The sequence below is a fragment of the Neopsephotus bourkii genome, unplaced genomic scaffold (assembly GCF_033783945.1).
Source record: "Neopsephotus bourkii isolate Nb327-2 ecotype Australia unplaced genomic scaffold, CSIRO-AGI_Nbou_v1 NB_768, whole genome shotgun sequence".
NCBI classification, from domain to species: domain Eukaryota; kingdom Metazoa; phylum Chordata; class Aves; order Psittaciformes; family Psittacidae; genus Neopsephotus; species Neopsephotus bourkii.
In genome coordinates, this window is record NW_026901264.1 from 2,493,482 (window position 1) to 2,518,391 (window position 24,910).

Genomic DNA, 24,910 nt, shown 5'->3' on the forward strand with positions numbered 1-24,910 from the left:
TCTCTGGAGCAGCTGGTCCTCACCCAGGGATATGGAGGTGGGCTCCTGCAGCAGAGACCATCTTGCTCTTGGGTGTGTTGTTACCATGCGGTGCTGAGCAGCAGCAGCCTCACTTCACACCCAGGCTCTGGGGTTCTGTGTTGCCAACATAAATGAACAGCCACCAAAAAGCACCAAATAGTTCTGTCATTTGTCACGGCCGTTTCTAGAAACAGAACACTCTGCCCGTTTTGCTCAGCATTCACCCTCCGGAATAATTTCTCAGCCTGAGGAATGTGTGAAGTGAGAGGATTTCTGTTGGGATCAGAATCATTGACCACATCAGGCCTGAAAAGCATTCTAAAGGCAGTGTTTAGTTTTACCCTGCAAAGTGAGAGCTCTGCAGTGACAATTAATCCTAAAAGTGACCCACAGCCTGACGCCTGCCCTGTTATGAGCCATGTCATGCATCAGCCCCAACCTCAACTTGTCTGACGGACATGGTTCCTCGATTGTGTGGAAGACAGCCTCCTTCTGCAAGTAACAGAGGAGCTGACAGGAGAGGTGCCATGCTTGACCTTGTGCTCACCAACACGGAAGGGCTCATTGGAAATGTGGCGCTCCAGGGCAGCCTTGGATGCAGCAATCATGAGATGGTTGAATTTGAGATCCTTAGGACAGTGACAAGAGCGTGCAGCAAACTCACTGCCCTAGACTTCAAGAGAGCAGACTTTGGCCTCTTCAGGAACCTGCTTAGTAAGGTTCCATGGGATATAGCTCTAGAGGGCAGGGGGGCCCCAAGACTGTTGGATGATATTCAAGGATCACCTGTTACAAGCTCAGGAGTGTTGCGTCCTGAATAGAAGGAAGTGCAGCAGGAGGGCCAGGAGACCTCCTTGGATGGATAAGGAGCTGCTGAGGAAAATTTAAAGGAAAAAAGAGGCTTATAAAAGGTGGAAGCAAGGACAGGCGGCCTAGGAAGAGCACAGGGATGTTGTCTGGGAAGCTAGGGACCAGGTTAGGACAGCTAAGGCCCAGTTAGAATTAAACTTGGCTAGGGATGTTAAGGATAACAGGAAGGGATTCTATAGGTACGTAGCGAATAACAGACAGACTACGGACAACGTAGGCCCCCTATGGAAGCTATCAGAAGTAGCTACACAGGATTTGGAGAAGGCTGAGGTTCTTAATGACTTTTTCACCTCGGTCTTCGCTGGCAAAGGCTCTGACCACACCACCCAAGTCTTGGAAGGCAGATGCAGGGACTGTGAGAATGAAGACCCTAGGTCCACTGTAGGATAGGATATGGTTCGAGATCATCTTAAGAACCTGAATGTGCACAAGTCCATGGGTCCTGATGAAATCCATCCGCGGGTCCTGAAGGAGCTGGCGAATGAAGTTGCTAAGCCACTGGCCATCATATTTAAAAAATCACAGCAGTCAGGTGAAGTTCCCAACAACTGGAAAAAGGGAAATATAATCCCCATTTTCAGGAAGGGGAAAATGGATGACCCGGGGAACTACAGACCAGTCAGTCTCACCTCTGTGCCTGGCAAAATATTGGAGCAGATTCTCCTGGAAGGCATGCTAAGGCACATGAAAAACAACAAGGTGCTTGGTGACAGCCAGCATGGCTTCACTAAGGAGAAATCCTGCCTGACCAATTTGGTGGTCTTTTATGATGGGGCTACAGAACTGATGGACAGGGGAAGAGCTGTTGACTTCTGCAAAGCGTTTGGCACTGTCCCACACGACATCCTTGTCTCTAAATTGGAGAGACATCAATTTGATGGATGGACCACTTGGTGGACAAAGAACTGGCTGGATGGCTGCGCACAAAGAGTTGTGGTCAATGGCTTGATGTCCAGCTGGAGACCAGTAACGAGTGGTGTCCCTCAGGGATTGGTGTTGGGACCAGCCTTGTTCAACATCTTTGTCAGTGACATGGACAGTGGGATTGAGTGCGCCCTCAGCAAGTTTGCCGATGACACCCAGCTGTGTGGTTCGGTTGATACGCTGGAGGGAAGGAATGCCATCCAGAGGGACCTTGACACGCTTGTGAGGTGGGCTGATGCCAACCTCATGAAGTTTAACCATGCCAAGTGCAAGGTCCTACACCTGGGTCAGAGCAATCCCAGGCACAGCTGCAGGTTGGGCAGAGAAGAGATTCAGAGCAGCCCTGTGGAGAAGGACTTGGGGGTGCTGGTCGATGAGAAAATGAACATGAGCCGGCTTCAGTGTGAGCTTGCAGCCCAGAAAGCCAACTGTATCCTGGTCTGCATCAAAAGGAGTGTGACCAGGAGGTCGAAGGAGGTGATCCTGCCCCTTTATTCTGCTCTCATGAGACCTCACTTGGAGTATTGTGTGCAGTTCTGGCGTCCTCAACATAAAAAGGACATGGAACTGTTGGAACAAGTCCAGAGGAGGGCCACGAGGATGGTCAGGTGACTGGAGCACCTCCTGTATGAAGATCGGCTGAGAAAGCTGGGGCTGTTCAGCCTGGAGAAGCGAAGGCTGCGTGGAGACCTCATAGCAGCCTTCCAGTATCTGAAGGGGGTTGGGAGGGACTCTTCATTAGGGACTGTAGTGATAGGACAAGGGGTAAGGAGTTAAAACTTAACCAGGGGAAGTTTAGATTGGATATAAGGAAGAAGTTCCTTACTGTTAGGCTGATGAAGCACTGGAATGGTTTGCCCAGAGAGGCTGTGAATGCTCCATTCCTGGTGGTGTTCAAGGCCAGGTTGGACAGAGCCTTGGGTGACATGTTTTAGTGGGAGGTGACCCTGCCCATGGCAGGGGTGTTGGAACTTGATGATCTTAAGGTCCTTTCCAAGCCTAAATATTCTATGATTCTGTGATTCTATGACATGGTGCATGTCCTGCAGGCCACAGGCTGCACCTCAGCGGCGTGGCCCCACACGACTCCTGCCAGCCTGCATATGAAATGCACCAATTTTCACTGATACCTGCATGGTTCTGTCTTTCTCTGTGTGCTCTGCCATTCCCAAAGGGCCACTCACCCATATGCCTGGCCTGGCACCAGTGGGTGCCCTGCTGACCATGGCAGCCAGTGAGAAAGAGTGGCCTTCACCCCACTAGGGAGAGACATGTTAGATCCTAGCTCTGCATATCTATGCACATGGACGCTGCTTTCTGCCTCCCGTTTCTTGCCCAGGAGGAGAGGATTTTAAGCAATGCCTGCTTTACCTGCACAGCCACAAATGGAGTGGATTGCAGGCACCTGCCAAGTTTGTCTGGCAACTTCTACATCCTCCTGCTTCAACTTTGTTCACAACTGTCAGTTTTCCTTTCTTTTTTGCATTTATACAATCATAGAATCCCAGACTGGTTTGGGTTGGAAGGGACCTTAACGCTCATCCAGTTCCAACCCCCTGCCATGGGCAAGGACACCTTCCACTAGACCAGGTTGCTTCAAGCCCCGTCCAGCCTGGCCTTGAACACTGCCAGGGATGGGGCAGCCACAGCTTCTCTGGGCAACCTGTGCCAGCGCCTCAGCACCCTCACAGGGAAGAACTTCTGCCGAAGATCTCATCTCAATCTCCCCTCTGTCAGGTTAAAGCTGACATAAATAAAGGTAAAAAGCCATTTCTAAAGGGAAAGGAAAAGAATGCACTGATCTGGACATGGCAGGGGCATTGGGCTCCCATGCAACACTGAGGGCAGGTCTGCCTCATGGCGAGTGCAGGGCTGGCTCTTGATTAAAGCTGATGGATAAAGACTATCAGGTCACCCTCTCTGCCTAGCATGCCAATTGCATACTTGCCTATACCACCACAAAGAGGTTAAACAAACCCTGAAGTGGATCAAGCAGCTAAGAAAACGGAAAATTCCTAAATTTCACAGGATGGAATAAATTAAATAGCTTTTAAAAATATAGATAAGAATATGAAAGTGGCCACGTAGGTCCTTAACTGTATCTCCAGGTTACTCTTGTGCCTGACCTGAGTCCATTAACATCTAGTAATCAGAAACTTTCAGCACTTTTTCTCTCATGTCATAAATTTTAGTAGTCGTCCTTAAAGCTGCCATTTTGTTTACAATGCATATATATATATATATTTAAATATGGAGAAATAGAAGCATGATTTTATGGAGTAAGTATCTAATTGGGACTTCAGAAATAGCCCCTTCATTAGTTTCTTTAGGATGATATCAATTACCTAACAAATAACACAATAAAATAGAAATGCAAGTCACTGGAAGATTTGAGTTCTGGCACGTCTGTTTCCACTTATAAAAAAACAGGACAAATTTCCCAGAATGTTTAATGTCAGTACTTACAGTTCTCCTTTCACAAGAGCAGGAGAAAAGAATTGTCTAATGACCAAAAATGACATCTGCGAAACAAATCTGTGCTAAAAAGGATGAAAAGAACATCTAGTATAATTTATTCACAGATATGCCCTTAATAGGCTGAATTTACACCATAAAACCCCTTTTCTCCCCAGTTTGTATAATAAAGAAAAATATGTTATTGATACTGGTATTAAACCGGCTTTGTGTGGTATGTAAATCAGACTCATGCTATGTGTAGCAGATGGACATATTTCTGATATGTGCTAGGAACTGTACCAGCCATCTGACAAAGTCTTATCAGCACATTCATCCCTGCCATCTAACTTTCATTTCAGGGCATCACTAAGATCAGTAGCTGAGATTTAAAAGGTTGAGAAAGCACCAGAACACTTTTGTTACACAGCCTATCTCAGATGACCCTGGTGCTGCAGGCAGAGAGTGACAGAGTGGATTCAGTGGTAGTAGCCATCTTCCCAGCACAGCATTAGGAATTTCACTTGAGGAGACATGCAGCAGACTCACCTAAATTAACATTTTCACTGTTATTGACACTACAAGATTTATTACTCCCTGTTCAATTTAAAAAGATTCCCTGGGGAAATTGTTAAGGGTGCTTGCTTTATTAGTTGTTATTGAGTTGGAACATTTGACAGCTTGTGGAGAATGTCTGAATAACAAAATCCTTGCTAGAAAGAGATCAAGAGACCCCTGGTGACTGATACGAATGACACTGATTTGATTTTACCATGATGCATTTAGTTTCCATTGTTAGAAGAATACAGCAGATTAATTTATAGAATGAATGGCAACTATATGAGCTGGATACATAAAGGAGTCTGACTAGGACTGTGACAGAACCTGGAGCCCTATAGTGCACACAGCTCTCACTCCCCCAGTAAGCAAAGGTTACTATACAGATCTGGACTGCTGTGGGGAAGAAGCACCAGGGCTGATCCCTGCAACTTCTACGCCTGATATTCACAGAACCACTTCATTAATCCGTTAGAGGGGCTGTGAGGTGGGCAAAGAAGGAAAGACGGGGGAGGAACATTTCTACCATTTAAAGCTCTTGAACAACCGTCTTCCAGCATAAAGAATCAGTGAAACATTCTTGTGTAAGCAGGATGTTGCAACAATAGAAGCGCTCTAGCAAACACAAACACGGGGTGAATTAGAGTCACGCAGTCATGCAGGCAAAGAGGTATTCTTGGTGTTAAAATACAAAACAAGAGGGTGGCTAACAAATAACAAAACAAGGTTAAGCACTGATAAGACTGGAACTATTTCTTCTGAGGGATTAGGAGAAAAACAGGGTTAAGGAAAGTGGAGACAGGAAATACTGCGTTTAATGAATTCACCCAGACAGTGGAGCATTTATAGAACTATGCACAAAGACACTGGCTTCCTCTACTATGCCAATAAGCAGAACTTTCAGAAAAGCATGAGTACATAAAGTTTACATTATTACACCATGGGCAGCATTTGCTAATTGCTATAACCTCCAAGTCCCTCATTTTAGATTCAGGCCATAGTCAAGTCATTTTGCTGCTGTCAAAATGCCTTTCACTTTCCAAAGAAAGGGTTGGTGAATATTCCTGCTACACCAAGAAACAGGAGGCTGTAGAGGGACATAATGTACTCAGAGATGGTTGAAGTCAACTTACCTGAAGCTTAAACTAAAAGCTGAACATATTTTAAAAGGTCTTAAAATATGTCCTTAAAAAAAGGCTTCCAAAAGTCTGGGGTGCTTCAGCTACAGATGAAGCCTCTGCTGGATGGGCAGCAGCTAAACATACTCTTAGATTGAGAACTTCTCTAAGACACCTCTCTGCTGTGGCTCAAGAAATTCCCTAGCCTCATGTAGTCATTTTCTACCTCCTATCCCACAGCAAAGGTATAGTTGTGGCAAACCTACAATTCCAACTTGCAACCACTGAGAACCTGAAAAATTACCATGTGAAGGAAGCAAAGGGGTTTTGTTCAGTCTGTGAGCATTTGGGGGCATATCAGATCTGAACTGCTGAATTCTAGAGTTCATTCTAGGCTTAATAAGGATCGATCATTAACCCCACATCTGTGCTACATCCTGGGCTTTGGCAAAAGACTGTGCCAAGCAAATATTCAGATTTTACAATTTAGGGGAAGCCTGGAATCTGTTTCCCCCAGCACACCAAGGTTACTCAGCAGGAAGAGCGCTTGTCCTACTGATTTTCTACCCACTTACACTTTGCTGCTGCTGTAATTATACTTAACCCTCTCTGTGTTACATATGCTATCTCTTCATTACATATGCTATTGTAATTTTCTGCCCTGAGTTTAAGTCATTCATAATTCACTTCTGCCTAACAGAAAGCTTTATGCCTGTGGGGCTGGAACACACAGTTGGTTTTCCAATACGCCAGATGAATGCCCAAATGGGAGGTTTACAGTCAGTTTCCTTAAGCCTGACTATGTTGCCAGCAAGTCTATAGAACAAAACAGTTTTAATGGCAAGATTCCATGGGGCAGGAGATATTCACAAGCAATAGCTCTAACCAACCATTTCTGGTTATCTTAGGTGATCTTAGTTGTTAGGAAGAAATTCTTCCCTGTGAGGGTGCTGAGGCGCTGGCACAGGTTGCCCAGAGAAGCTGTGGCTGCCCCATCCCTGGCAGTGTTCAAGGCCAGGTTGGATGGGGCTTGGAGCAGCCTGGTCTAGTGAAACATGTCCCTGCCCATCTTTAGGGAGGGGGAGCTTTAAGGTTCCTTACAACCCAAACCAGTCTGGGATTCTACAGGGGGGTTGGAACTAGGTAATCTTAAGGTCCTTTCCAACCCTAGCTACTCTATGATTCTATGATTCCATGATGTGGCATTTCTCCACTGCCAGGTTAATATTCTCATTGACCTACACAAATAGCTTGTGCTAATTTTCTCTTGCTTTGGCTAGAATGAGAAAAATCCTTTTTATACAACAAAAAGAATCTCAAGAACAGAAAGCTTCTTACTAAAAGTATGAACTTCAAATGATTAACATTTGCTCTTCAAAATCAACACTGGACTCTCAGTTTGAAATGAATGTCTGTTGTTCCAGGCGTGAGACCAAAAGAGTTAGTAAATATGAATCTCTAAATGGTGGCTTAAATAGGCAGAAAAATTGTTGCCTGGTGCTCCCCAGAACAACCTTTGTGCATCTCCCTAACTAGTCTGCTTATAGAAGGATCAATTCAAGGGAGCTCCATGAGGGTCTGCACTGTGATTCCACTCCTTACACAATGCAGTATGCTTTGAAAGTCAGAGACAAGGCAGGAATACTTCCTGAAAAGCATTTAACAATGAAGGAAGGGAAGAGCACACTTATTCGCATTAAACCAAATCAAAATACCATGTTCGAGAAACCATCTACAGATGACTAAACCTAGCAAACTAGATGATCATATTGTGGTGAGCTACAGACATGAGTATCATAGCACAAGAATCCTGCAAGCAAGGAGCAGCACGTAGGATCAGCCTCACTGAAAGAATGATTGATTGCAAGCAAAGAAGAAACAAATTACGCAGGATAGCTTTCTCTGGGGACAATATTCTTTTTTTCTGCTCTTTAAGCCCCAGACAAAGCCTCTGGGAATGTAAGATGCTAATTTAAAATAAGTGAAAATTATTTCTAACTTGTCATATCAAACACTTATATAAAAACATTTCTCTTCACTGTGCAATGCCTAAACATCTTCTCAGTTATATTTGTTTTCCAGTTGATTCTCCACATCTAAGAAACACACAGCGCTATGTAAAACTGAATGCTTCTGAAAAGCTTTATCTCTTTTTCAATGACATTATAACAGTAACAAAAAATCTTGAGCTGTTAACTTTAGTGCAAATTTTGTCTGAAAATGGGCAAACTGAACATTTCAGGATTAGGTCCACAGAATGACACCATAATTAGATTCAGAGACATAAATATTTATTTGCCATGAACGGCATCATAACACTTCCAAAGGGACCATGCTGGGAACAAAGAATTACACAGGATCGGCAACAGCCCACAGTAGTCTGGTGCTGAAATACTTCATACATGCAAATATTAAATGTCAAATACTTGCAGACAAAGACGCAGAGGCACATTCACAGGTGACAGAAAATACCTGCAGTGCCCCAAGGGTAACTGCTGGACACCAGGAGACAGCTGTGACAGCACCTATCCCCTGAACCAGCAACCTCTGTTGCAGACAGCAGGAATCCAGTTTCCTAGGGAGGAAAAGGAGAAGGCCAGCCATGGAAGCAGGAAATCTCCTGTACTGTTTGTACAGCCTCATTTCTTCTTAAGGGAAAAGCATTGAAGCTCTGAGAAGAAGAAAAGATACTCTGAGCTGGCTGGGAAAAGAATGATAAATGAACCTAAGGGTAGGAGGGAATGGAAGAAAGAGGGATATCAGAATTTATATTGGGTGGAAAGGAAAAGCTGAGATGGGTCAGAAGAGCCAGGTAGCACCAGCAGGACAAGAAGAGAGAACAGAAGTGGAGAATGCAGAGGCGCTGGGAAGCTCAGTTACATGCCAGAGGAATCCTTGGTAACAAAAAAGTTTGTGAATCACTGATACAAAACACTGTGCATGATATGGCAGTAAAGCTACATGAATTATTATTCAGATTGCACATAATTTTCACTCTGCATAGAAGCATGAGACTGTAACAGGGAAAGAATTAAATAAGAGCTGTAAAGTGCGAAAGAGAGAGAGGAGAATGTGGATTTTTGAGTTAGTGTTCTTCCTTCAGAGAGGAAAACATATTGAGAAAAACAATCAAAAAAATAGAAAGTTTCCATTAGAAAAGAGTACCTTCTGAATTAATATGTTGTTTTTCTTACCTATTCCTTCTCCCAACTATATTTTCAACACCTAAACCTGTATTTTAGATTGTGTATGCCTAATGATCCCTAGCTATTGAGTACACCTTTCACATACAAGAATCAACACCCCGACAACTCTGCTGTCTAAAACTCACTCAATCTCTGTACTAGGAGATCCCTACATGTGCCTCTTGCTGCTAAAAGAAAGGCCTTACTTCTAGTCATGTCCATAGCATAGCACGCCAACTGGAAGGTGGTCTGGAAGTGAAGCTCTTAAAGGACAAGGCTGACTAAACCACATCAAGACAGTGCCTTTTGAATGAGTAAGAATGAACAAGTAAAAAAGAATTAGCAGGAGAATAGGTTAGGGGTTTGTACCTAGGAGCCATTAAATTGTGCATGAGGTAGTTCAGGTTTTAGAATAACCTGGATTGGTATGAGGCGGGAGAGATCAAAGCACAAACTTAGGTAGAAGAGAAAAACTAAGCTAAGGGCAGGTGACTTTAGCAGGAGTTAAATACAACACTATTATGGCAGTGACACTTTAGGGGATTGTGAATCCCCTAGCTTCTTGTGATTCCTGCTGGTTACGTAGTATTTTGAAATAGCAAAACAGGGCTCCAGCCAAGCCATTTGTTTGGATTTGGCTCAGATATGTCTACACCCTGCTGAACCAACTGATTTCAGTGGAAAACCGATAGTAGCTTGAAACTTATCACTGGAAATTAGTTGTTGCACAAAGCTAAGCTCACTTGGCCAAGTTCACCACAGGTGTAATAAAGCCAAGAAAAGTATCTGGCACAGTTTTCATACAGCTCACCCAGGACTCTATTTCCTGACACAGCCTTTCTCTGCCATCTAAGTAAATTCTGAGATGTACAGTGTGAAACATGGAGCAACGTTCCTGTGGTTAGTAATTTTAGCATTGAAAACTGAGATGATAGATTACCATTGGACTGTTTTGATCAAAAATAATGATGAATAGTGACAAGGGAACTGTTCTGGAAGAGCAGCTGATGGCAATGTTTATCCCATCACTGTCTCAGCCTCGGTTTTATCTGAATTAAAATCAGTGGTGAAAGGGTCAGTGTTAGGAATCCATGCAGGGAAAGTTTCCTATCCAGCTTTTCACACAGCAGGAAGTCACAGGGGTTGCACTCCATTCACCACAGAATCAAGATGGGGAACATAACTGTGTTTCAGAGTTTCTTGTGAGAGAAAAGCTATAAAAAGGATCACATCATACCATGTCCCAGCTCTAAAAACAATGAACAACACCAATCAGAGGGAGGCATGAGAAATAGGTTTCTCGAAACGTAAAAGAAGGGCTCACAAGGCAGCATGGGACACTGACTGTTTCAGGAAAGGATTGTATGAAAGCTGCTGGAGGAGGAAGCTCTCTTGGATGATTTAGCTAGATCTACCATAGTAGAAGAATATTAATAATAAATTCTCCACTGTCTGGTAACACTGCTAAAAAGATTAGTGTTGATTAAAGAAAGTGTGGCAACTGCTCTTGACTCTGACAGCATATGTAATTGTGCAGAATCAGAGACTATGATCCCCCATCTAGCAGAAGAGCATGATCTTGAGAATGAATTCAGAACAAAGATTATCAGATGTCTGGTTAAGAAGCATTGTAACAAAAGAAGAAGAAGAGATTAAAGATGAGTTTGGGGGCATTCAGATAGAAAAACAATGACAGACATTAGCACTTCTTAAGGGCCATAGTATGGAGATACTAAATGATACGGGACAGTCAGAAATGCCATTTAGCAATAGCGTGGATGCTCGTAAGTGTGAGGTAAAGAGAAATGCTCTGCCTGTTTCAGCTTTCAACTCATCATGAGTGGAAATGTGTGGGGAGGACATCAATTTCACAAACAGAGACGGAGGAATGAAGCTTAATAACTTCATTACTTTGTGAAAGTACAAAGGAAATGAAAAAAAAAGAGCCGCTGCAAGGCATGGCAAAGTCACCTCATACAGATGCGGCCTCAATGGCTAATGATTGATAAGAACAGCGATTACTGACAGTTTTAAAAAATTTCATTCTATTTTAATTCTCCGTATGTCAGACCCAGGAAAATTAAATCACATCAGAAGCCACAGACCTATTACTGAAAGGCCAATTTTTATGCAACTTTTCCTCAATAATTTTAATGGATAGATTAACTAAAGCCTACTCCATTAAATTGAGTCAGACAGGTTTCAGGAGAACACCAGGAAGAAACAGACCAAGAACTGTTGTACTCACTGATACTGCACAAGGCTTTGCTTCTGTTTCCAAAGATTGCTTGCAAATCAATGATCTTGATATTCATAGCAGTAATTTAATTCAAGACTTCTATCAAAATGCGCAGATGTGCTTTGAACTGAAAAAATGAAGCCGCACCACTTGTGTTAATTAATGCAGGGATGGATCAGGACAGCCAGTGTCACCCCTCCTGTGCGCAATCACTGTCACTCCTCCGCTGTACCCATTAGAACTGATGGGGCAGGGCACCACTATGCCTGCACATCCTGATGCTGCAACTTCTCAATCACTCACAGAAGGGCACAAAGGCAAATATTATGTTTAAGTACCAGACCACACAGGTACCACTTTCTCTCCTTTACATACAGAGGGCTATCAATGAATGTCTGTGTGTTCATCTTTAATGTTGGCTGATAGGCGTAAGGACAGTAATTTCAAGAATTTGAAAGGCATGTTACTACCAGGTATCTTAGCAAACTGACTTACCTGTAGATTAAACTGAAAGGGAAGCACCCAGAGCTACACATTGTATGCTCATTAACAGGAAAAGCAATAAATTCAACAATATGGAAAAATCTTCACAATTAATACAATAAGACCTGAGGATTTCAGAAATTATCCAGCCAGTAACTGCTTGGATAAGTAACTCCCGTGATATCTTCTTGCTTTCCATTTGAAATGAAGTGTGAAACAGCACAACTTTTACAATGAGGGAAACAAGAAATGACAAATGAAACTCTTCCTCATACATAATGCACTTGAATGGATATCCAAGATGGCATAGTTAAAAGGCACAAAGAGTTTGTCTTCTGATAAGCAAGATGATTTACAATTCATAAGAAGAACTAGATGACAGCCAAGAGCAACCACCTCAACAAAAGAGATTTAACTTTGATTAGAGATGGCAGAGCTCCTCTTACGAGTTCAGTGGTTTGACAGGAAGGAGAATTAACATTCTGAGAGGGAGCTACTAAAAAGTGTTCAAATGGTAGATTTGCTCTAAAAAAATTACACAGTTATGCACTGGACTATTTGCGTTACAGTTAACTTTCCTACCTGAAGACAGAGGTAAACACAAAAAAAAGGAATTCCGTTGTTGGTACTGGTGGGTCTCCGTGAAACCAAATGAAATTAGGTGGCACCTTGCATTTTGAGGGCTTTTATCTGTTCCCCTGCAGATGTAAATATACTTTCTATCCAATGAAGATTTTCATTTGATATTTCTTTCATTTTATTTATTGCTTCTATACATTTTCACTCTGTTCCTCATAGGCTCTGCTTTTTCCTGTTTAAAATGTGTACATAAATTATAAGGTTATATCAATTTCACCCTCCTATTCATACATCTCATCTTACTTTTAAAGCACTGATTTTCAGATACATCTTTTCTGCTTAAATTTTTCACTTTGCTTTTTTTGCCTGATCCTTCTGATTGTGTTAGCTGAGGCTGAGGGTCCCCGTGCATTTCCCACCTCATGCTGCTCCAGGATGCTCCTCGTGCCCACAGAGCTCACACAACTGATCCTTGTGTCCAGATCAGCTTCTCCTGGGATGGATGTGCAGCTGGGGCAGCTCTCACAACACTGCACAAGGGTTCCCTAAACAGGGAGATAGGCACAGCATTATTCAGACAGGATCTGGGATAGGATAAACTGGGACTAGAGACTGGAGAAAGGCTGGAAACCACATGGTCACTGTGTTTCACACAGCTGCATGGGAAAGCTGTGAAAATGAGAAGGAACTGATGTGCTGCAACAGCCAAGAGCTAACAGCTCACTTATGAGTCTTATTAGAATTAAACCCAAGACTCTGTAAAGCAGAACTGGGTTAAAGCTGATGCCATCCACTATTTAATTTACCTTTAATGAAAAAGGCTCCCTTCCAGAATATTTTTGACAGGGAATTTTTACAACGCCTTGTAGGGACAAGACAAGGAGAATGGCTTTAAGCTGACAGAGCGGAGATTGAGATGAGATTCTAGGAAGTTCTTCCCTGTGAGTGATGAAACCCTGGCCCAGAGAAGCTGTGGCTGCCCCATCCCTGGCAGTGTTCAAGGCCAGGTTGGACAGGGCTTGGAGCAACCTGGTCTAGTGGAAGGTGTCCCTGTCCACGGCAGGGGATTGGAATTGGATGAGCTTTAAGGTCCCTTTCAACTCAAACCAGTTCGGGATTCTAGGATTGATACCCTTACTGAAGGCCTTAGATTTTTCTAGAATTTTTGAGAAAGCAACTAATGTCTTGATAGTAACACTAGAGCTGCTACGACTAATAATAATCACTTTGTAATAAAATATGTAATAAAGGACATTAAAAATGTGCACATATGAGAGATGCATGTCATTAAAAGTTGTGTACAAAACCCATGGTTAACACAAATTCATTGGGATGACACAAAGTACTGTTTGTGAGTGTCTGATACGTAAGTGCAGACTTTTGTCCTCTTGTACATTTGTGGTCTCTTTACCACTCAGTTCTGCTTTATGTCTAAGTTGACCAATGCACACTGAACCAAACTGATTCTGTCAATGTTTTTGCTAGAGCTTCTGAGCTCCCCACATCACTTCAGTGCTGTGGCTTTCACACACCCGCCTCATTTACTTCCTTGCGACAATCCTCTCTGCTTAAAGAAAATAACATCACTGGATTTTCTTTATTTATCACTTCGGGATAACCAGCAGATAGAAATGAAAAGCCTAAATGAAGCATGAGGCGTCAGGCCCGGTACCGCAGCAAAAACCACTATTGCCACCAGAGGGCAATAAACCCCGAGAAACGAAATTGTCTATAAAAGGACAAGAGAGAAAACTGATTATTTCACTAGAAGCACATGGAAATTCACCAAGATGATGCAACTTCTTATCTTAACGTTGTCATTTAAGTGTCAGAACTGATGAAGTGGCCTTACTCCAACCCTACCACATTCAACACTCTTTCATGTAAGTGTACCTATAACTGCACAACCCATCAGAATTAAAACCAGATCTTCACTCAGGCTGTTTAGGAGTGGTTTGGTGATATTAGTGGAACTATATCCACAGAGACACAAGGATGGTGAATAAACAGGCCTCAAACATTGTTAGTGAATAGATTTTGCACATATTCAAGTATCCTTAAGAATGTCTCTATTATCAGGAAATAGATTAATTCCTTCTACTTCCCAAATGACATCAAAGTAGTTTTCCTTGTCATCTTTTTTTGTGGTTTGAATTATGTTTTTAAGAAGGCTTTGATGGCAGCTGTAAACCGGGCAATCCAGTTATGGGAGGGTAACTGCAAGATTACAGAACCAAAATGACTGTTTCTGCTTAAAATGGGACACAGTCTTCTGTTAAGACCACCTTAACTCCAGCAGCTCTCTGCAAACCGCTGTTGCTCATTCAGAGGGCACAAAGACAGTATGCCTGACTCGGGCTTTCCTCCTCCTTCAGCGGCACTGCTGGGACCGCACCCAGGCAGCTTCCTTGCCCTGGGGAGAGAGAAAATCGGGTAGTTGGGTTTAGTTCCGTGTCGCAAACATGTAGTAACTCTGGCCAAGAAAACAGTATATTATAAAGTTATCTGTTTGTTTAGACAGCATAGGTGTTACCCTTACATGCACCGCTTTCTGCAAGCAGCTAACTGAAAAGTGAAATAGGAAACATGCACTGAGTAACAATGAACTTTTGCACACTATGAAACTTCTGACTTCCTTTGAGAAGTGTCTGCATTCCACCGCCCTACACTGCAGCTCTTTATAACCCCCCCCCCCCATTTCATTTCATGGCAGCTTTCGAGCTATGCAGCAGCACACAGGAAGAACCAGCTGTCTTGATATACAAATCCACATGCCCATCCCATCAGTGAGTGTTACTGTATGTATTTCTTAGCAGCTGCCTGGTATTCGAGCAGCTTGGGTTTAGCTTTAGGCACTGTGTGCAGCAGGAAGGCAGAGTCAGAGGGCAAACAGCCTCTGCGTAAAATGCAGAAGAATTTAGGGAGCCCAGACTGAACCTCCAGTCAGCTGTGATCTCCCTCGGGCCTTCTCTTTAGTTAGTGGCTGCTACATTCCTTTCCTCACAGCGGCAGACTTCCCAGGAGTGCACACAGTACATCCCACCGTTCCTGTCTCCTGCCCCTCTCTCACTTCCTCCTAACAGCCAGCCCAGCCTGCAGGCTGCTAGGACAGCCTTACAGCGCAGAGGCTGTACCTGCTTCACTCATGGGAATTTGCTGTGATATCCCACACCCCCAACATCTGCTGAAACTTTAACTGATGTTATTACCTGGGGTACAGAAACTGTGCTCCCTTTCTCGTTCATTTCAAAAACCTAAAAAGCCTGTGATAACCAAATGGCAATTTTGGGTATCATAATGATGGACTTGGGCACTCGACTTCCATCCAAGTCCCTCTTTACCTTTCTAAGCCTTTTCGATACCTGGCCCTACTGGTCTCTAAAATATTTCTTTCCAAATGGTATTGATATTCTAAAGGAGTAATTCAAAGACAGGGAAAGAAATACAGTGACAAGACAAGGCTTTAAACTGACAGACGGGAGATTCAGAATAGAAAGTAGGAAGAAATTCTCCCCTGTGAGGGTGCTGAGGCACTGGCACAGGTTGCCCAGAGAAGCTGTGGTTGCCCCATCCATGGCAGTGTTCAAGGCCAGGTTGGACAGGGCTTGGAGCAACCTGGTCTAGTGGAAGGTGTCCCTGCCCGTAGCAGGGGGTTGGGACTGGATGAACTTTTAAGGTCCCTTCCAACCCATTCTAGGATTCTATTCTAAACAGGTTAGCTCTCAATAGCCTTTAATCAGATGACAAAAGCACACTCCTGGAGATGTGGGAAGCAGCAACAGGCATTTCTGGGACTCAGCCCACGTGTGGTGAAGTCTCACAGCAAAGTGACTATGCATGGGGTTGTGCAGCCATCAGAAGAGAAAGAGCAGGCTGAAGAGGCTGGGCAGGGGATATACCACTTCCCTTTTACTCCTGCAACTGTTTCAGACTCCTGTTTTGTTACTTCTAACTTTGCACTCACAGTCTGATGCGAAAACTTACTGAAATTCTGCATATAGATATATATATGTATAAAACTTTTTCAAACAGAAGGAGTGTACACAGTATACATATCCTCAATAGCAGAAAGCTGCTGCAGCTGCTAAGACTGTGGCATGGACATATAATGTGCACAGCATAGGGAATCCAGAAAGCATACTTACAGGTAGGTCCCCAAGTGGTAAATGAAAAAGCTGTATATATTAGATTCCTTCCCAGGAAGGGAATTTTTCAGAGCACCTAACTGATAGACACAAAAGCTTCATTTTCCACATGATTTAGGACTCAGGGTCATATTTTCAAAGATGCTTCAGTGCCAAAAGGTTTAGGCAGTGCTCTCTACCAGGACTTTAAAAAACTGGGAGCTCAGGTTGTAAGTTGTGAGTTGTTTTGAACAGGTCTTGGAGTACATGCCTGAGGCAGTGATGGACACAGAGCTGTCTTTGAAATCTGACCCTCCAATCCCACCAATTTTCTGCATTTAAATCATTATTTTTTAAAATATGAAGGCTTGTAAAGCAGTTCCATGCTATTGAAAAAGCCTGTCAATGGAAAGCAAGACTTTATAAGGGCTACAAACTACCTACTCTCCTTTAGCACAAAAGATTACACTTCGCTACTGAACATCTTAAGTGCAATTAGTCACTGCTAGTCAGTTTTGGTGATGGGCAACCTACACCCACAGCCCTTTAGGTATTTTTATTTTTCAGTTTATGTACACACCATATTAGAAACAGTGTGTGAACTCCAGACCACTAAAAGCAGAACTACTATGGCATACCTAGTTATGGTCTTGTATTTCAGGAATAAAATGGTCCTGCCGTGGTGTGGTTCCCCATTTTCTCCTTTGTTTTGGCAGGACCTGTTCCTTGTAGTGATTCATGGATCTGAAAGCACAGAAGAAAGAAAAGATCAGTCAGTTTAACAGGCTGACCTGAGTCATTGTAACACCTTATGATCTATCAGCAGTGAAAATGCAAGGTGGGAGGAAGAAATATCTGTGCCTTTTGAAGGAAGTGTGGTCCTGGATGGCTTAGACATACCGTGAAACCACCGAGTCACACAATAATTGCTTAAACACTTGGATACACAAGAAACCTCAATGTTGGGTACAGTGTGGCTCCCCTGTGCCCCTGCCAGGGGCACCAGACCTTCCATAGATAGCTCCTTCTGGGAGAGCGAACTTCTGTCCCCTCCCTAACACAGGCCACCATGTCATTTACACAACTGCAGTGCCTCAGCAAACCACGAGCCTGTCCAATTACAGATACACCAAATCATCCCTGGCATGCTGAACGTGGCACTTACACAGCTCTAGGTATGCTTGGCTTTACCATTGCACATGCTGGGTGGAGCTGGGCAGAGCATGTAATTAGGAGGAAAAACCCATGGATGGCCACTGCAATTCTTGCTGTTTCTAACTCTGGTTGAATACTGGCTTTAATTGCATCTTCTATGGGCATAAAAGCATTTATCCGAGATATATAATGCTGTGAGGAAATTAAAGGCTGAGAAAATACAACTTTCAAACTGAACCTTGTGACCTGGTGTGTTTTATGCGGTCACGAGCTGTTTAAAGGCGTCCTTTGGAGTGCTGAGCCTGTCCTGCACCGTAAGACGAAAAACCAAACTAAACATTTCAGACTTTGGAAAGCAACCAGACACATTTTTAGGTCTTGCTTCTGACCAAAAATACACTTCTCAAAGCAGTAATGCCACATACTACAAATAAAGGCCTAATAGTGTACGTAGACTTGAACATGAGCCCAGCACTGTAACTGACTCACTTTACTTGATTAACTTTGTGATTAAGAAATCCTGCCATGAAAACAACTTACACTACAGTTGCGTAAGTAATAACGCCCCCCCATCAGTCTGGTGCATAAAACACTCAGGCTGTAAAAGCTGAATATGAAAAAAGTTAGGCTGAAAGAAGGCCTGAGATGATATTAATGAAAAAAAAATAAATAAGTGTGAAATACACATACTGAACAGTCCGTAGGAAACTACTGCAAATTACTGAAGGAAGTGATGAGGAGATGAGGCTGTCTGGGACAGGGAAATGGCACCAGCTCTGGGAAAAGGGACAGGGCCTGGGACAGGAGCCTTGCACCCTACCAGCACTGTCAGGCTCTGGTCCTGGGAGATACTCCCTGCTTCAGAGATCCTGAGCAAGCCTAGATTAGATAAGGCCAGTGTGAGAGAGCAAGACAGTGTTTCTCTCCTCTCTTAATTTAGCATCTGGAATGAAAGAGTTATGTTTCTTCTGCCACCTTTCCATTCCTCATTTTCGCCTTCGTCAGGCTTTATTCTCATTTCTGTCTCTCTCCTGACTACTACTTAAAAAGAACCCAGTATCATTAGCCAAAACAGTGGTTTTGCTCGCTCTGAATCTATAACCAAGACAGCATCATCCTTTATTGTCTGACACCAGCTTCAATTAGGCCTGAAGGCAGGAGAACTGTTTGCTGTCCTTACCATCCCTGCAGGATCTAAATTAAGAACAAATTTATTGTTAGTAAAGCAAGATCAGAGACTGTGCTGCTTCAGATCACCTTCCCTGTGAGAGTGGTGAGGCCCTGGCACAGGTTGCCCAGAGAAGCTGTGGCTGCCCCATTCCTGGCAGTGCTCAAGGCCAGGTTGGATGGGGCTTGGAGCAATCTGGTCTAGTGGAAGGTGTCCCTGTCCATGGTAGGAGGTTGGAACTGGATAATCCTAAGGTCCCTTCCAACCAAAACCACTCTCTGGGTCTTAAGTGTAAGCATATTTCTCCAGAGCAGCTGACTACCTTAGTCCCATACCTGCAGTGTTCATATTGCAGTAACCCACCAAAGGCTTCTGAATGTATTTCTGTGTTCTGAATACACCCATGTGTAAATCTGGATCACTTGTTTCACCCCACATCAAGGCAGAACGTGTACACGCTCTTGCACACTGCAGACTGCGTTCAGCCTCTCTCTTTAGGCCCTGTTCTCATCACTGGTTTCCGCTTTAAACCTACGTGGTGCTTAAGAAATGAGAAGAGAAATTGTCTTTGGTACCATTAGTACCGCTGTAATCTGGAATTTTCAATAGATCCTATAGATCAAAGGTTGCAGGATTTACTACTAATCTTTAAATTTTCACTGGTAAGGTAATCTGTTACAGGTTGTAAATTAAGAACGGACCAAGATTTCCTGTTGCTTGTGTTAAAAGACTTCATTCTAGGCTGCTCCTTCAAATCTGACTTCTTTCCCAGTTCATATGGATCACTCATTTCCACCTAACAGTATAACATAAGCACCCCAAGCTGACAGGTGTCCCTGCCCATGGCATGGGGTTGGCACTGGTTGAGCTTTAAGGTCCCTTCCAACACAAACTGTTCTATGACTATTATTCTCCCCTCCATCCCATTACGCTGGAAGTGATCTTCATGACTTAGCTGCCGATCAGTCTTAAACAACAATTCTACCCCCTCCGTACCTCCCCCAGTGGGAATATTCATTCATGCCACATCCCCTTGTCTCTCAGGAAAGATCAACTATGAGAATCCCCTTTTCAGCAGGACACTGGAATTGAGTAAATTAGAACACAGGTACCTTGGGCACGGAAAATTTCCCGCCCTAGGGAAACGAGTTGATCCCTCGGGTGCGGCCCCTACCCGCGGCGACCGACAGGCGGAAACCGCGCCCGAGAGCGTCAGCGCCCCAGTCCCCCCTCCCCGGTGCCCGCTCCGCCCCTGCGGGAGCTGCGCATGTGCGGGGCGGCCGCGGCCCCTGACTCACGCTGGGCTGTGTCCCACCCATTCGCGATTGTTGCCTGCGGAGGGTGAAGTACGGTACTATGGAGCGGCTGGGGAAGAACCGGTCCGAGACCCTCATCGAGATGGCTCTGACTGCCGACGGTAGGACCTGATGGGTCTGGGGTAAGGGGGCAGCTGCTTTGTTTCGCCTCCCCCCTTGAGGAGTCTGCTTCGGTCGGGACCGGATTCCGTGGGAGCGGCGTGGGTGGGAGGCGGCGGGTGCGAGCATGGGCCTGGTGATAGGAGTGGATCTGGGGGTCCCGTTTCATGCTGGGGCTCTGCAGGCAGTTGAGGTGGGGTTGTTCCCGGCTGGCTCTTCCCGACTGTGTCTAATCCTCCGGTTTTCACTGGAAAGAGAAATAACAAACCAGGCCACGTTTGCATGAGCCTGAGCACAGCTGGGTTAGGGCTTTATAAACCAGATTTATATTAAATTAATAATTAAACCTTAAAAAGACGCGGTGCTTGCATCAGCACCTGTTAAGAACTGAAAACCAGAGGTAGACCTTGATTGTGATTTTAAACCTGCTTCAGATGCAGAGCCTTCCAGCAAACTTGCAGCCTTTCACAAAGGCCCGGCTGGGTTTAGGCTGAGAGGAACTGCTGGGTCGCTGGAGCTGAGGTTCCCATTGCCGGGAGTTTTGGAGCACTCTGCTTCGAAGGTGGAAGCAGCCTCTTTCACACCTTGCTCCATCTGGGATGTTCCGTGGGTACCCATGAGGTCTCTGTACCAGTTTCAGTGCAGCCGGTGGGTTTGTGTTTGGGCCTTGCTCTTCTGCAGCAACCAGGTTACAGTTTCCAGTTCGTGTCAGAATATAATGGGATTACTTGTAATAATTGTGGTAATATTAAGGTTTCAGAAAAATGACACGCTGCAGGTGCCCTTGTGTGTTTATCAGCATCTCACTGGGCAGCCCTGAATCAGCAGACACATGTAAGCTACTATGTTGATATTGTAATAAAATCCCAAACTGGTTTGGGTTGGAAGGGATGTTAATGCTCACCCAGTTCCAACCCCCTGCCACAGGCAGGGTCACCTTCCACTAGACCAGGTTGCTCCACGCCCCATCCAACCTGGCCTTGAACACTGCCAGGGATGGGGCAGCCACAGCTTCTCTGTGCAACCTGTGCCAGCGCCTCAGCACCCTCACAAGGAAGAACTGCCTAAGAGCTCATCTCAGTTTGACCTCTGTCAGGAAAGCCATTCCCTCTTATTCTGACCCTACAGGCCCTCTCCAGGTTTCTTGTAGCCCCTTCAGATACTGGAAGCTGCTCTGAGGTGTCCCCGGAGCCTTCTCTTCTCCAGGCTTTTTTGAGAAACATTCTATAGATATTTTAAAATGGAAGAAAATGCTGATCTAGGAAAAAGTTATTTTTGGAATTCATTCTTTGCCACCAGTTGTGAAAATGAAGATCTTGAAGCAGGAAAGAACCACTAAGCTTCTAGGTTGCCTACTCAGGTTGTATGTTTTTCCCTCAAAGCTTGACTACATGGTCTCTTTCAAAAAAAACTAATAATGCCATTTTAAACACCTTGAGCACTAGTGCAGAACCATGATCTTCAAAATATCTGGAGGTCTTGTTTCAGAGATGTATGACAGCACATAACGACTATGAGAATGCCGGAAAGGAGAGGGGTCTGCCTGACTGTGGTGAGGCACCAAGTGCCAGATGGGCACTTAGCTTCTCTGAGAGCCTGGTGGAGCTAGAGTGTGCTCCGGAGTGGAGAACAGATGAGTGTTACAACCTCTTGACAGCAGAATGTTTCCAGCCTTGTGGGAATTCCTGAGTCATTGCTCGTCCCACTGCCTGCGAGCAGGGAAGAGTTCTTAGGAGCTGCTCTGGCTGTGGTTGTGCTTCTGGAGCAGGTTGAGGCTAAAAGATATTTATAAAATACTCAATAAGCATTTAGAGAATGAGGTTAGAAGGCAGGTTTGTAAACATAATTCCACAGGTGTCAGTTTTCCCATCAGTGTCTGGTGGGGGTTTTATATTCATCAGCACTGAATACAAGGAGATTTGTGGGATTTCTGTGCACAAGGGTGATTCAAAGAGTTTGCCATTCAGGAGCACAGAACTGTCCATACAAAATCTTGCACTAGTTCAGTTTTTAATTTAATTAGCCACTTTTCTAAAATAGAAACAACCTGAATATGGGATTATGTGAATAGACTTTTTAAAGTTTATGTTAATTTGTCGTCCAAAAATCTCCCAAGGTTAAAAGCACCATAAAATCTTCCTTAAATTTGGTTTGAAAACAGTTAACACTATGCATATATTGCCACTGGGACTTCAATACAGAATCTGCTCTGTGCTTTTAAGGAAAAGCCTTTTTGTAAGTAGCCTCTTAAGGAGGCTTCAAGCTTTAGATGCCTGATGTGCACGAGCACGATCTGTATGAGTCAATAGGAGCAAGAAGGAAAAACATCTGCTGCTTGTTTTCCTGAAGGATGTGTTTGTAGTTGGATACTATGCACGTATTTAATGCTGGTTTCCTGCCGCATTTCAGTAAACTTGAGTGCTGAGGAGCTGGTTGTGGGGATGAAAAACTATTTAACCAGCAGCACAAAGTATCACAGTATCACAGTATGTTAGAGATTGGAAGGGACCTCAAAAGATTATCTAGTCCAATCCCCCTGCCGGAGCAGGAACACCTAGATAAGGTTACACAGGAACGTGTCCAGGCGGGTTTTGAATGTGTCCAAAGAAGGAGATTCCACAACCCCCCTGGGCAGCCTGTTCCAGTGTTCCGTCACCCTCACTGAGAAGAAGTTTCTTCTCAGGTTTAAGTGGAACCTCTTGTGCTCCAATTTGTACCCATTACCCCTTGTCCTATCATTGTTTGCCACTGAGAAGAGCCTGGCTCCATCCTCGTGACACTCCCCCTTTATATATTTATATACACTAATAAGGTCACCCCTCAATCTCCTCTTCTCCAAACTATAGAGACCCAGCTCCCTCAGTCTTTCCTCATAAGGGAGATGCTCCACTCCCTTAATCATCTTAGTTGCCCTGCGCTGGACTCTCTCCAGCAGGTCCCTGTCCTTCTTAAACTGAGGGGCCCAGAACTGGACACAGTATTCCAGATGGCTGTGCTAAGAGACTGTGTGCCAAAACTCCTACCTGGAAGGAAGCTTTCTGGCTTCCTGGTGGATTACACTCATGTGAGGTAGTAACTTCCGTTTTCATGCACATGATTTTGCTTTCTGTTGGGATGTGTGTGCCATTTACCTCAAATTGTAAACCCAGAGAAAACTGAACTTGCAAAACTGGGTTGTAACTATCAGAGGAAGACCACTACACTATGTTGTTAGGAGTGTTTATTTGTCTACACTGTGTTTTGCCAGCATGAAATGTTAATGCTGCAGTAACTGTGTTGTGGGATATATCCCAAGACTGTGGATCTTCTGGAAACTCCTCATTGGCTTTCTGCTATGATTTGAAATATGCTGCCATTACACATGTGGTTCCTCTTCCAAAACTTCCAGGAGGCTGATTTGAACTCAGAATGCTCTTAAGACTGATCTGAATTCAAATGCTTCCTTAGGTTGTCTGTCATCTTGCTTATGTTCCTCTAAGAAAGGTAGCAAAGCATAGGGAAAAACTGCTGGTGTGACTGGAAAATGGCATTTGTGACACTGTTTTGGCTTCTCATAATGCCTCAGCATCCAGGACCAAATACTGCTGTCATTTTATAGAATGATACTTCACTTATTTAATCAGAATTATTAGGATTCATACTAGCAACACAAAATATAGGCCTCTGTGCAAAACGACATCTGTCTCTAATTACTGCAGTGCTGTATGTAGTAATTTCTGGTCTATTTGTGGAAATGCTGAGTGGGATATCGTGTTCCCACCGGGCTAAACCAGAGCATTTGTAACGTGAAAGCTGTTTGAGAGATTATTCCCAGGTAATGAAGGAAAAGCTTGGAGAAATTTAGACATAGTTCAGAATATAAAAGGCGGGGGAGAAAATACTCCCTTGCACTAACCGATGTGTAGTTCCTGTGTGGAATTTCTTTGCTGGCTGCAATGTGTCACTGCGGGGGCACAGTGTAAATACAGGTTGGTTATTGGAAGGTAAACCGCCTTTTAATGGAAAACTTCAACTTGTAGGAAAGCCTGCTTTCGGGAATTCATTCCAACGGTGTCATATTATAGCTGTGATGCTTTTAATTGGAAAATGGAAATATCAAGCCCACTCCACTGCAGCTGTGAAATACGGATTTTTACACAGAAATTGTGTCAGTTTAAAAAAAAAAAAAGAAAAAGAAACCACCCTTGGACTGGTGACTGCACTTGGATCTGAGTAAAATTAAAACCTGTGTGTCCTGAGTTCAGCAGTAGCAGTCATTTTTTCTCCTTCTTAGTAGCTGGCGCAGCGCTGTGTTTTTGACTTTCGGCTGGGAACACCACTGATAACACCGATGTTTTTAGTCACTTCTCAGATGTTTAGTGTGACCAAGGACTTTATGAGCCTCATGCTCTGCCAGGGAGGAGGGAAAGCCAGGAGGAAGCAGAGAGAGGACACCTGACACAAACTAACCAAAGAGGTATTCCATATCACAGCACGTTATGCCCAGGATATAACTGAGAGTTACCCAGAAGGGCTTGTTCTCTGTGGGGCTGGACTAGGGATTGGTCGGTGCTCGGTCGGGGGGGGGCGAGTTATCGGTCAGCGGATGGTGAGGTGTTGTATTCTCTTCCCTTGTTA

At 44.1% G+C, this 24,910-nt stretch overlaps 1 protein-coding gene and 1 long non-coding RNA gene across 9 annotated transcripts in view; one reads left to right on the top strand and one right to left on the bottom strand.

Moving 5' to 3' along the window:
- Window positions 1-14,566: 14,566 nt before the first annotated feature.
- LOC133213048 (uncharacterized) lies at window positions 14,567-17,384 on the bottom strand. Its single transcript, XR_009725680.1, has 2 exons — window positions 17,194-17,384; window positions 14,567-14,844 (listed from the first exon to the last, which is right to left on the bottom strand). It is a non-coding gene; the product is annotated as an uncharacterized LOC133213048 (long non-coding RNA).
- Window positions 17,385-20,167: 2,783 nt separating this feature from the next.
- ANO5 (anoctamin 5) overlaps window positions 20,168-24,910 on the top strand; it is a 62,853-nt gene continuing 58,110 nt past the window's right edge. For 4 of the 8 annotated variants that reach the window (XM_061355029.1, XM_061355031.1, XM_061355033.1 and 1 more), the window contains exon 1: window positions 20,168-20,295. In XM_061355029.1, coding sequence (XP_061211013.1) covers window positions 20,235-20,295 — 61 coding nt within the window. In that variant the 5' untranslated portion in view covers window positions 20,168-20,234. The remainder of the gene's footprint in view (window positions 20,296-24,910) is intronic. The other 4 variants (XM_061355027.1, XM_061355028.1, XM_061355030.1 and 1 more) reach the window with 1 other exon arrangement.